Source organism: Mizuhopecten yessoensis, unplaced genomic scaffold (genome assembly GCF_002113885.1).
Source record: "Mizuhopecten yessoensis strain PY_sf001 unplaced genomic scaffold, ASM211388v2 scaffold8183, whole genome shotgun sequence".
In the NCBI taxonomy this organism is placed as follows: Eukaryota; Metazoa; Mollusca; class Bivalvia; order Pectinida; family Pectinidae; genus Mizuhopecten; species Mizuhopecten yessoensis.
In genome coordinates, this window is record NW_018407420.1 from 406,696 (window position 1) to 419,737 (window position 13,042).

General features: G+C 37.0%; 1 protein-coding gene across 1 annotated transcript in view; it reads right to left on the reverse strand.

The window, feature by feature from the left end:
* Positions 1–13,042, reverse strand: part of LOC110455225 (nodal modulator 1-like) — a 33,522-nt gene that overhangs the window by 12,817 nt on the left and 7,663 nt on the right. Inside the window, exons 10-22 of the mRNA XM_021505217.1 lie at positions 12,751–12,807; positions 11,670–11,869; positions 10,186–10,363; positions 9,497–9,638; positions 8,871–8,938; positions 8,169–8,232; positions 7,370–7,506; positions 6,593–6,741; positions 6,050–6,148; positions 2,632–2,757; positions 2,089–2,171; positions 1,344–1,503; positions 478–604 (exon numbers count right to left, since the gene is read on the reverse strand). Coding sequence (XP_021360892.1) covers positions 478–604; positions 1,344–1,503; positions 2,089–2,171; positions 2,632–2,757; positions 6,050–6,148; positions 6,593–6,741; positions 7,370–7,506; positions 8,169–8,232; positions 8,871–8,938; positions 9,497–9,638; positions 10,186–10,363; positions 11,670–11,869; positions 12,751–12,807 — 1,590 coding nt within the window. The remainder of the gene's footprint in view (positions 1–477; positions 605–1,343; positions 1,504–2,088; positions 2,172–2,631; positions 2,758–6,049; positions 6,149–6,592; positions 6,742–7,369; positions 7,507–8,168; positions 8,233–8,870; positions 8,939–9,496; positions 9,639–10,185; positions 10,364–11,669; positions 11,870–12,750; positions 12,808–13,042) is intronic.

Below are 13,042 nucleotides of genomic sequence, written 5' to 3' on the forward strand. Positions count from 1 at the left end.
CATCAGATTACTAGGTCCGTCCTTGTTTCATAAATGAAAAACTCTGGTTCATCTTTTTCGATTATGATAAACGAATGCAGTCAAAGTTTAATGGGTTTTACTGCAAGGCTGCCAGTCCAGCAGTATTTTCCTCCTATATTCCTTGGCTGCTACGTATACGTATGCGATATTGCCCCTCCAAGAAGTCACATCCCGAGACTTAGTGGAATCTTGTCGGTGCTCCCTTTGCACTAATGTACCTTCCCTATCCACAGGAAACTGTCCTTAAAACATACCCCAAGGTCACGTCGCTGGCACCAAATGCATTATGCATGAGGGCACCATCAAACCTCTGACCCACAATCAATGTTGCTCAACTATTGAGCAAGTCCCTAGGATATACAACATCGCTGGGTCTACCACATCACTGGAAAAGCTAGCTTGCCACACGGCAGTATTTTTTCCCTCAATATTTTCATTGGCTGCTACAAAACTTACCTGTACAGATACCTGGCCAAGTTTGTAGGCCTTGAAGGAGGCAGTCTGTCCATCCTCCTTGACCAGTACGTAACCCGTCTTCTCGGCGGACACGCTATACTCCTTACTGCTGTGAAGGGGCCCAACACTGTAAAGTTTAAAGGTCAATATATCAATTTTCTTTCACAAAGAGTGTGTGATGCAGTATAATTGTTTAATTTTGATGATATAAAAACCAAATTATACTTGTTCACAGGACATCGCTGTTGACACTTTTTCCATTGGTTTCCACATATTTGTATACAGAATCCTAGTATTTGTTCAAAAGAAATAAAGGAAAACTTTATGTCAAACAATGTGGAAATAAATAAAGGTATTGGTTCACTAATACAATCATTGGGCGAGAAGATCAAATGTCCGGAGGGTAGTGGTCGGTCGCTGTACTGGTGGAGGATTCCGAGTTGGATACCGAAGAAATCTATTAAAGCTCCATCAAAGGAAGGAAACTACAGGTGAGTAAGTGTTTGGGCATCAACACCAAGGATTCCATAAATGTAAATTTTATTAGTTTACATGTTTCGGATGGCTAGGATGGTTCGTCATTAGAGGGATCATCAGTTAGTTCTGATGACGAACCCTTCCCAGTCATTCAAAACATGTAAACTAACTAAACTTACATTTACGGAATCCGCTTTTGTTGACGCTCCATCACTTACCTCCTTGTAAATGTCAAACAGGAAAAGTTCATTTTAACTACTTTGTAGTTCTGATTTAAAAAAAAAAATCAAAATAAATATAAAACAGAACAGAAAATCAGACAATTGTACATGTTCTCTGCCACTACCACTCCCTACAGTATGGGCTCGTCCGTAATCAAGTCTCTCTACCTGAATGTTCCTGATTCAACGGTTTCCATGACAATTGGGTCCATAGAATCATCCTTAGCGACGACTGTCACACTGACCCCAGCCAGTGCTGGTTTTATCTGACCGTTGATAAACACGCCTCGCTTTCCCGTAAACTTGACTACCTCCCCAACACAGGTATCTGTCAAAGTCAAAAGTCAGCTGTCAATTCAAATGTTTTACTCAGAGATAAAAGTAATACCTGATCAGAAAGCAAGTATACAGAGCAATATGGAAAATTAGTATAAATGTTCAAAACGTTTTTCATCAAAATCTCCTTCCCTTCATAAGTTATAACAGAGGATCGAAAAACGGCCTGTATAATGAGCATATTACATGTATTATGTAACAAAAGCAATCAAATCTTTGGAAGCTCACTGGCGGTAATTATAACCTTAGCAAAAGTTCTTTGCATTTTCAAAATAATTAGCTAAATGGTATAATATTAACCAGTGGGCTTACAAATCTTAGACATTTTTCAATATATTTTTGGTCAGAAAAGACAAGAGAACACACCACTAGTTTTAACTTATCCATGCTCTCATGGTTTTGTTCATTGACGTTATATTAAACAATTAACATCTTGAAAGAATGTAAGAATATTTTATTAAGCTGCATAATATCTTTTGAACATAATAAATACAATAGTTTCTTATTAGTAATCTTCTTTAAATTGACAATGCTTGAATTAGACACGAACAGGGCTACACGAAGGGAAATAACTCACCTCCGTGGACCAGGATCTCTGCTTTACTAGGACTGAACAGCAGCTCCTTAGATTTTGCACTGACTTCTAACCTCTCTCCTGACCTGGAAGCAGATTAAACACAAATAATTAATACTTTGTTTGATTCCATTTTTTGTCTTCCTATTAATAGTTCTACAAAATAAAATGTACAAAACTGAAACTTATCCTCCCTTACTAAATGATAAGGGAAATATAACCCAATGCAAAAATAATAATCTTTCTGGTTGTAACAGGAAAGAGAATAGTGTGCTTCCATGAGGGATCTAACCCACGATCCCAGACTTCCTCGTCGGACGCTCTACCACTGAGCTAAAAGGAAATCCTCTATAGCGTAAAGCTAGAAGGCGACCGTAATTCTTTGTACAATTAAGATCTGCGACACAAGCAAATAGCAAAAAAGATATTTGCAGTCAATTCCAATCCTAATTCTAAAAAGAAAATAACACTGAATTAAAATGACCATGTCTCGTGTGTTTTTGAGTGTGCTGAGATTGAGGTTACTGTTGCTGGTCGGGATCTTACCTTGCCCAGTGTGTGAACTTGTAGACAAATGGCCCGGTCACAGGTTTGGCCCCCTTCTCCGTACTGGGTGGTTTTCTGGCAGTGGTCAGTGGTCCAATGTTGACTATATCTTGTTCGACCAATGAGCTGTAAGGATATGTAACAATGGAATTACAAAAGTCACAATGGAGTACATAGGTCACAAATAAAGTACACAGGACACAAATGTAGTATACAAGTCACAATGGAGTACATAGGTCACAAATAAAGTACACAGGTCACAAATGTAGTACCTAGGTCACAAATGAAGTACACAGGTCACAAATGAATTACATAAGTCACAAATGAAGTACACAGGTCACAAATGAAGTACACCAGTAACAAATGTAGTACACAGGTCACAAATGAATTACACAGGTCACAAATGAAGTACACAGGTCACAAATGAAGTACACGAGTAACAAATGTAGTACACAGGTCACAAATGAATTACACAGGTCACAAATGAATTACACAGGTCGCAAATGAAGTACACAGGTAACAAATGAAGTACACAGGTCACAAATGAAGTACACAAGTCACAAATGAAGTACACAGGTAACAAATAAAGTACACATGTCACAAATGAAGAACACAAGTCACAAATGAAGTACACAGGTCACAATTGAAGTACATAAGTCACAAATATAGTACACAGGTCACAAATGAATTACACAGGTCACAAATGAAGTACACAAGTCACAAATGAAGTACACAGGTCACAAATGAAGTACACAGGTCACAAATGAAGTACACAAGTAACAAATGGATTACACCAGTCACAAATGAAGTACACATGTCACAAATGAAGAACACAAGTCACAAATGAAGTACACAGTTCACAAATGAAGTACACAGGTCACAAATGAAGTACACAGGTCACAAATGAAGTACACAGGTCACAAATGGATGACACCAGTCACAAATGAAGTACACAAGTCACAAATGAATTATACAGGTCACAAATGAATTACACAGTTCACAAATTAAGTACACATGTCACAAATGGAAGTACACAGGTCAAAAATGAAGTACACCGGTCAACAATGAAGTACACAGGTCACAAATGGATGATACCAGTCACAAATGAAGTACACAAGTAACAAATGTAGTACACAGGTCACAAATCAATTACATAAGTCACAAATGAAGTACACAGGTCACAAATCAATTACATAAGTCACAAATGAAGTACACAGGTCACAAATCAATTACATAAGTCACAAATGAAGTACACAGTTCACAAATTAAGTACACATGTCACCAATGGAAGTACACAGGTCAAAAATGAAGTACACCGGTCAACAATGAAGTACACAGGTCACAAATGAAGTACACAGTTCACAAATTAAGTACACATGTCACCAATGGAAGTACACAGGTCAAAAATGAAGTACACAGGTCACAAATCAATTACATAAGTCACAAATGAAGTACACAGGTCACAAATCAATTACATAAGTCACAAATGAAGTACACAGGTCACAAATCAATTACATAAGTCACAAATGAAGTACACAGGTCACAAATGGATGATACCAGTCACAAATGAAGTACACAAGTAACAAATGTAGTACACAGGTCACAAATGAATTACATAAGTCACAAATGAAGTACACAGGTCACAAATGAATGACACAGGTCACAAATAAAGTACACAAGTCACAAAGGAAGTCCACAGGTCACAAAGGAAGTACACAAGTCACAAATGAAGGACACAAGTCACAAAGGAAGTACACAGGTCCCAAATGAATTACACAGGTCACAAATAAAGAACACAAGTCACAAATGAAGTACAGAAGTCTCAAATGAAGTACACAAGTCACAAAGGAAGTACACAGGTCACAAATGAATGACACAGGTCACAAATAAAGTACACAAGGCACAAATGAAGTACACAAGTCACAAAGGAAGTACACAGGTCCCAAATGAATTACACAGGTCACAAATAAAGAACACAAGTCACAAATGAAGTACAGAAGTCTCAAATGAAGTACACAAGTCACAAAGGAAGTCCACAGGTCACAAAGGAAGTACACAAGTCACAAATGAAGTACAAAAGTCACAAATGAAGTACACAAAGTCACAAATGAAGTACACAGGTCACAAATGAATTACACAGGTCACAAATAAAGTACACAAGTCACAAATGAAGTACACAAGTCACAAATGATGTACACAGGTCACAAATGAAGTACAGAAGTCACAAATGGAAGTACACAGTCACAAATGAAGTACACAAAGTCACAAATGATGTACACAAAGTCACAAATGAAGTACACAGGTCACAAATGAAGTACACAGTTCACAAATGAAGTACACAGGTCACAAATGAATTACACAGTTCACAAATGAAGTACACAAGTCACAAATGAAGGATACAGGTCACAAATGAAGTACACAGTTCACAAATTAAGTACACATGTCACAAATGGAAGTACCCAGGTCAAAAATGAAGTACACAGATCAAAAATGAAGTACACAGGTCACAAATGAAGTAAACAAGTCACAAATGAAGTACACAAGTCACAAAGGAAGTACACAAGTCACAAATGAAGTACACAAGTCACAAATGATGTACACAGGTCACAAAAGAAGTACAGAAGTCACAAATGGAAGTACACAAAGTCACAAATGAAGTACACAAAGTCACAAATGTAGTACCCAAAGTCACAAATGAAGTGAACAGGTCACAAATGAAGTACACAGGTCACAAATGAAGTACACAAGTCACAAATGAGGTACACAAAGTCACAAATGAAGTCCACAAGTCACAAATGAAGTACACAAAGTCACAAATAAAGTACACAAGTCACAAATGAAGTACACAGGTAACAAATAAAGTACACATGTCACAAATGAAGAACACAAGTCACAAATGAAGTACACATGTCACAAATGAATTACACAGGTCACAAACGAATTACATAAGTCACAAATGAAGTACACAGGTAACAAATGAAGTACACAGGTCACAAATGAAGTACACCAGTAACAAATGTAGTACACAGGTCACAAATGAATTACACAGGACACAAATGGAAGTACACAAGTCACAAATGAAGTCCACAAGTCACAAATGAAGTACACATGTCACAAATGAAGAACACAAGTCACAAATGAAGTACACATGTCACAACGGACCTACACAAGTCACTGACTGGAATTATGAAGGTCTCATTATAGAATTATTGAACTACAATATTTATGACAAACAATGGACTTGTGATGATCTACAGTGACAAACAACAAACTAACGATGATCGAATTAGAACTAATATCAGACTAAAGATATACAAATTATCGGCCCTAGAGTTGAGAAACACTAGAAATTCTTAAAATTTCAGCAAAAGTTTGAGACATAAAATGAATGTATGTGAATGGATGGTGATGAACTTACACAACAGTGATTTGGATATCTGAAGCAAGCTCCTCTGTGGTGACAGTGCCCTCCATCAAGTGACGCACTGCTGCCAAGGTGAGTAACTCTGGGTTAGACCTGGAAAACAGAAACATACATTGGTATTATCTGGGCTGCTTTCGCCTATTGTGATCCAAATGATTGAAAAAGTTGGGCCAGAGTTGTTCGTATAAGAAATATGGTCGGACCTAGCAATTTGAAGCTGGTTTCAGACAAGCCTTGACAAAGCCTGGCAAGGCCTGCAAAATATTTGCAGGTCCGCCAGGGTTTATATCTTGAAAATGTTACATTTAAAAACAGACAAACGGGTTGCTCTGCATAAGCAAACAGCAGGTTACTTGCAGTCTCTTTAAGTTATTTGTAGTATTGAGCTGTATTATTTTGGTTATTTGAATGCTGGTCAATAAAGGATAAGTATCGAAAAATATTGTCAAGATATTTGTTTGTCATAAGAAACAGGTCCTTGTCAAACCGACGACAAAAGTCGGGGAGTGGCAGTAAACACATGGCTTAGAAACTTACGTATCGTATGTGAACACATCTTTGTCAAACTTATGACAGGAGTCGGGAGTTAGGCGGTACACGCCCGGCTGTGCCAGACAGAATCGGTTAGTTCCCTTGTTTAGCTGGAATGATCCAACAGTTCCCTCCTTCTTTTCATGAGCAAAATCCTGGAAAATATGAAAAGATGACATAGATATACATATTTCAGTCAAGCTATAGCTGATCAGGTCGCTCAGATGGTTAGAGCGACTCAATTTTGATCCGAGGTCCAGGGTTCAAATCCTGGTCAAGCCCCATTTCATGTAGTCCATCATGTAGTGTTGATATACTGATTTTTTTTTTTTAAAGGCTCCATTTACTTATACCCCTTCTGGTTTCTATGACAACAGAAACTCTTTGCACACCTGAATGCTTTCAATAGCAAATAGCACATCTACTGTATCAAATTTTTTTTTAAAACAATTTAGTTTTTAAGAAATGCCATAAAAATAATGTTAACTTTGTGTATCCACTACCAATATCATTCACTGACGGGAAATCTTGTTCAACCAAACACTTCCAAGATATACTGTTAAATTCTTATTACTGTAAATCTATTTTTTCTATAATTGAAGAACAAAATTCTTAGCCTGTGATTTGTCACTTAAGAATCACATTCAGTCTTAAATGTATGGGATCACAATGATGTTAGATGTTCAACATTCGCAAGTCAAAGTTCCGACTTTTTCATTTTTTCACAGTGGTCCCGCAAAGTTCGAAACAACAAAGTTTGACTGCCCCAGTACATGTACTTACCAGTTTGATTTCGTGGGAGATGCTACATTTGAGTATGTAGCCGGTCTGTGTGAACTCTATCCCCGAGAGGTCAGCACTAGCCACTTCAACATCCAGTGTCTTCTCCTTCCAGCACCAGCTGTCCTGCAGCAGCGTCACTGCCACAAAATTACAGCTCAGTGTTATTATGTATATCCAAAAACTTCAGTCAAAAATAACATCTAACATATACATGTACGACCTGGCTATTATCACTTAATTAAGAACGGTTGGATTACAGTATCGTAATGTATCGTAAAATAAGGAATTTTCATACTATGGCCCTTTAAACTGGAACAACCGTAAAAGTGCTAGCAAGGGAAGACAAATGGAAGGTGATGAAATCAAATAATCCATCTGGGTTAAAAGGGAAGAGGAATCAATGAACAGAGATGAGGGGGGGGGGGGACCAACTGAGTCATTTTTATGACCCCATAGTATCATCCAATAAGGAGCGGAATGATCATGGCGTGAACATATCATGTTGGTACTGAGGTTTTCAATACTGCAAAAATGTCCATGATCACATTATACAGGAGCAGACATCTCTTTGCGGATTGTAAATTTTGTAGGTGTTGTCACTCATACTGAAAGGTAACAGAGCATGTCGCTACATACAAACAAGCATTCAGGAACATTTTATTCTGAACAATAACTGAAGTTTACAAGTGACTTTTCTGTATTGATGTGAGAATACAGTTCCTTATCTTTCATGGTGTTATTTGATTCTTGTATTTTTTTCACAGATTAGGAAAACTATTATATGGTTTGTCATATTTACCTTTATATTTTCCAGGTAAGACATTATCAAACTGGAAGGTTCCCCCTCTGGCAGCCTCTTTCACCTGTGAAGTGTAATAATAAGTATATTCATATCAAAAACATGAATACTGAATTTTGTTTTTCTGAATTTATTCCTGACTAAGGAACTGTGGTCAAGTTGTAATCTGAACACATGGGAATCAGAAATCTAGAATGGAAAGTGTTTCTTGCTTTTCCTACACCACTCTTTTACTTTTGACTGAGTTTCACCTTCACACGGTCACTCTTTAACCTATACACGTTTGACCTCTCTTTTTGACCTTCACATAATCACTTTTTGACTTTTACCAGTGTTTGACCTCCACATATTCATTCTGTGACATTTAGTCTGTTTGACCTCTAGATCTCTGGCCTTCATCAGTGTTTGACCTCTCTAATCTGTACATGTTTGTCCTCTGACCTTTACCCGTGTTTGACTTCACCTGTGTTTGACCTCTCTGACCTTTATAAGTGTTTTACCCCTCTGATCTTTACATGTTTGTCCTCTGACATTTACCTGTGTTTGACTTCACCCGTGTTTGACCTCTCTGACCTTTATAAGTGTTTTACCCCTCTGATGTAACATGTTACATGTTTGTCCTCTAACCTTTACCTGCATGCATTTGACTCACCTGTGTTTTACCTCTCTGACCTTTCACCTGTATTTGACCTCTGACCTTACCTGTGTTATTTGCTTCACTTCTCCTCGTCTGTCACTTTCTAAGGAAATTTCTACAGGGCCACACTTTTCTGCAATAAATGATACAAATTCATCATTGTATAGATTGACCAGATTTTAATATGTTTATACAAAGTAACTCATGTCACTTTACAAGCAAGCCAATATTTAACATGTATCTCCTTGATAAGGAGTACTGCTCAAATCAAAGTGCAGTTAGAAGTACTATCAATTATGATATTCCTATGATCTGTTTTTATTTATTTATCATAAAACTGACATTTCAGCAATATAATAAATGACAGTTGATTTCCATTGGAGAGAAAAGATCAATACAGCAAATGTCACTCAAAGTCCCAATATTTTTGCCTTCTAGCAGCCTTCTTCACTGATGTTGAAGCCTTTGTCTAATATCAGCTGAATATTCATGAAATTAAACAAAATGATATGCATTAATGAATATGTATTATTGTCACTGAATATTCATGAAATTAAACAAAATGATATGCATTAATGAATATTCATTATTGTTATTCAGACCTTGGCTTCATTTTGGTAAACATTAAGTCTGTGACCTAGTTATGAACCCTTTTAAGGTATATGACCTTTGTTTTCGACCTTGACCTTACCCAGACATATCACTGTGCCTGTGACCTTGGCCTGGAACTGTGAGAAAGTGACGTCCATAACTGGTTTGTCCGTAACAGTGACCGTCTTTTCACTCGGGACAATGGACAGACCTGCTGCCTTTTCTTCTTCAGTCATGTGGACCTACAACACAGATAAAATATCAAATCAATTTTTTTTTATTACAAAAAGTGATTCATTCAGCAATATCAGGATGCACATTTTACCTACAGGATATTGAAATTGAACAAACAAGAGGCCAAAGGGGTTTAACTGTCACCTCATTTGTAATACAATAATGTTATTTGTTGTTGTAAAGTGACAAAAACAACCAATACAATGTACATACAATCGAAATATGGCTTTTTAAAAGCCGATTAACCTATAAAATGATAGTTGCGAGTGGCTTTGTGACTTTAAGACTTCTCAGGTGATCAAAAAATAATTAACTGTTGTCTATTCCCCCAATGCTAGAATTTTTCAGTTCTTTTTATAACCTAAAAAAAACCAGGCAACACAAAAAATGATGACGTCATATAATGCAATGTTTGGCTATATAATTTGGACTGTAGGATTATTTTTTGGGTTATAAGATACATACCGAAAAAACTATGTGCACCTCAGTTTATACAGTATAACCCCCAAAATAATCCTAGTCATTTCATAAATAACACAAAATCTCTGTATGTACCTGTACAACATGGATGCCAGGTTTGACCTTGGCACAGAAGTTCCCGTCAGCATCGGCCTTGGCAGAGGAAGCGTCCATGTTTTTGCTCTGCGGGATGATGATGATTCGTCTCTGACTGGTGACCTGCCTCAGAGTTTCCGGGAGCTGGCTTATCACGATCTTACCGCACATCTTAAAGCTGTAGCAAGGAATCACAAGTGATACAAAGTTTCATGAAATTCTGTTGAGGAATGAAGTCGCAAGAGCGCTGACAAAGTTTTTTTCTAAAAATAATAATAGTGACCTTGACCTTCAACGTAGAAATCTGAAATGTGAACTTGTTCAAGGCATTGCCATACTAAACACTTGTATGAAGTTTCATGAAACTCCGTTGAAAAATGAAGTCGCTAGAGCGATGACAATGAGTGCAACATATGTACATACATACCTACGTACGGGTGATATCCTATTCCCCTTGAACTTTCTTACAAACAGTACAACCTAGGGCTGCAACAATATATCACACCGTATCGTATCGTGATACTTTCTTATGTATCTTTTGAATTGTTTTATTTGCCTGTATCGCGATAGACTAAGGGTACTGACATGGTCAACCCTAATTTTTTTTAATTTTAAGAGATTACTTATTGTTTTGGAATCTTTTAGTTAAGGTGTGGCCCACTGTGCAAAAAGTTCATACAGAAATACGCTTTTGACAATATTTCCTATACATACATAAATAAGTCAAAGATAAAATTATTTATACTCAGCAACTGTATATGGCATTGGGGTCTTCATAATTTCCAAGTTAAACTTTTTTTTTTGGCCCTGCCCCTGAACCCCTTCCGGGGGTCAGCCCTTTAACTGGCAAAATTTGAAGTCCCACCAAGTAATAATGCATCCAACAAAATATGATTCATATTCATCCCTTAGTTTAGAGAAGATAGCTCCGAAAGCAGTATAGCCCACCCTCCTGCACTCAATCACTGTATCCTCTCCTAAGGGGAAAATGGATGATTCACGTGTAACGAAATTCTGATAAATCATGTTCATCATAGAATCTTTCAATAAAGATGATTTGATTCTAGCATATCTGGGTCTAGAGAAGAAAAACTGTTGAAATTTTAGCCAATATGACCCCTTTAGTCTAAGCCCCTTAGGGCCCTTGGGATCCATGTAACTTTCAATTTTGGTTAAGTCTTCAGCTATGAAAGCTTCCGACAAACTTTCATAAAAAAAGGTTCAGCATTTTTGAGAAGTGTTACCAAATGTGAATTGTTGACAAATGACCGTTTCTTTTTTTAAACATGACGACAAACAAAAGGAGATCCCAATCAATTGGTCGGCAGTGAGTTTGTTTCAGGTGACCTATAAATGCCCTTTGACCAAACATCTGGAATGATTTGAACCTTGAGAGATAATGATCATGAACATCAACTTTAAATATTACAAAGCTGCCACGGAAAATGTATTTAAATATGAATTTCAGTGCTACTCTCACTTACTCTGATGCCAAGATGTCCGGCAGGTTTGGGGTGTTAGGTGTGATTTTAACGGTGACCTCGTCAAAATAGATATTGTCGGTTTGGATCTGAATGCGGTATGTCCCTGTCTTCATGTTTTCCAGGTGGTACAACCCGTCTGCTTCTGTCCGGGACACAGTTTTCCCGCCCACCAGCACTGTCGCACCAGACACACCTGCTCCCTGAAGGTCAAGGTCAATGCCAAAGGTCAGTTGAATTACCTCAATTTTTTTGTATTCACAAGTTAAGTTTGTCAATACACAAGCAATTGAGTCAGTGCTTCATGTTAACCCTTTCACCACTGTAGACCATAATGGACCCCTCCATATCAATGCTTGGTAGAGTCTACTAAAGTTACATAGGGGTGAAAGGGGGTAATGTACACAGGACATATTCACGGCAGTCAAATTTTGATTTAGGACTCAAACATACATCAGAATCAAACAATAGCTTGAATTGCTCATAAAATGTTACTGTGAAATCAGAATTTTTTGCAGGGCCACAATTTCGTGGTTTCCTGACAAAACACCATTTCGAGGGTACATGAATTCGTGGAATACGAGTACCTACTCAAACAGAGAATTGCTTTATAATGGACTTGTTATTACTTCATGGACCTATGAATTTGTGGAAGAAAATTACCTACAAATAAACGAAATTAAAAACCCACAAAAAACTAGTGATTTCACAGTACTTGCTAAATGTAAAGGATTAACAGTAATGTAAATGTTACTTATTCAAAGAAATACAAAGAGTTAATACTTTTATTGCAAAAACTGTATCACTCGTTTAAAACAAGTTAATCGAGAAACAATGTATTTCTAAAATTAAAATAAAAGCAATACTTATCACTAATTAATATTAATAACTACCACTGAAGAAAAATAATTATTATGGCTAAACTTCAATAATTTTCAGAAAACAACAACAGTTATCACTTAAGTGGAATGAGTTACTTAATATGGTTTACAGGAAAGTCAGTCATAACATGTTATAGCTGTAAGCTCAATCGTATACAAGAAAAATAGAAAGCAATGTCAGAACTTTGTTGTGTCAGACTTACCCCGGCTTTGGTGAGGACACGACCACTGACAGAGAACCCCTCCACCTGGAATATCTCCTAAAACACAACACAATTCTATGTTAAATATTCAATCTTGGTTATTTACAGGGATTAACAAATTGTTGTGCCCTTTATACGATGCATAAAGCTACAAGTCAAACCTCACAAATCTGAACAGTTTCCTGCCAAAAAAAAAAAGTCAAGAAAAACAAATTTTGCAGGTAAACAAATTAAAATTTTTATAGATCCTGACATGCATTTCATTCCTTTATATTATAGGATGTACAATTTA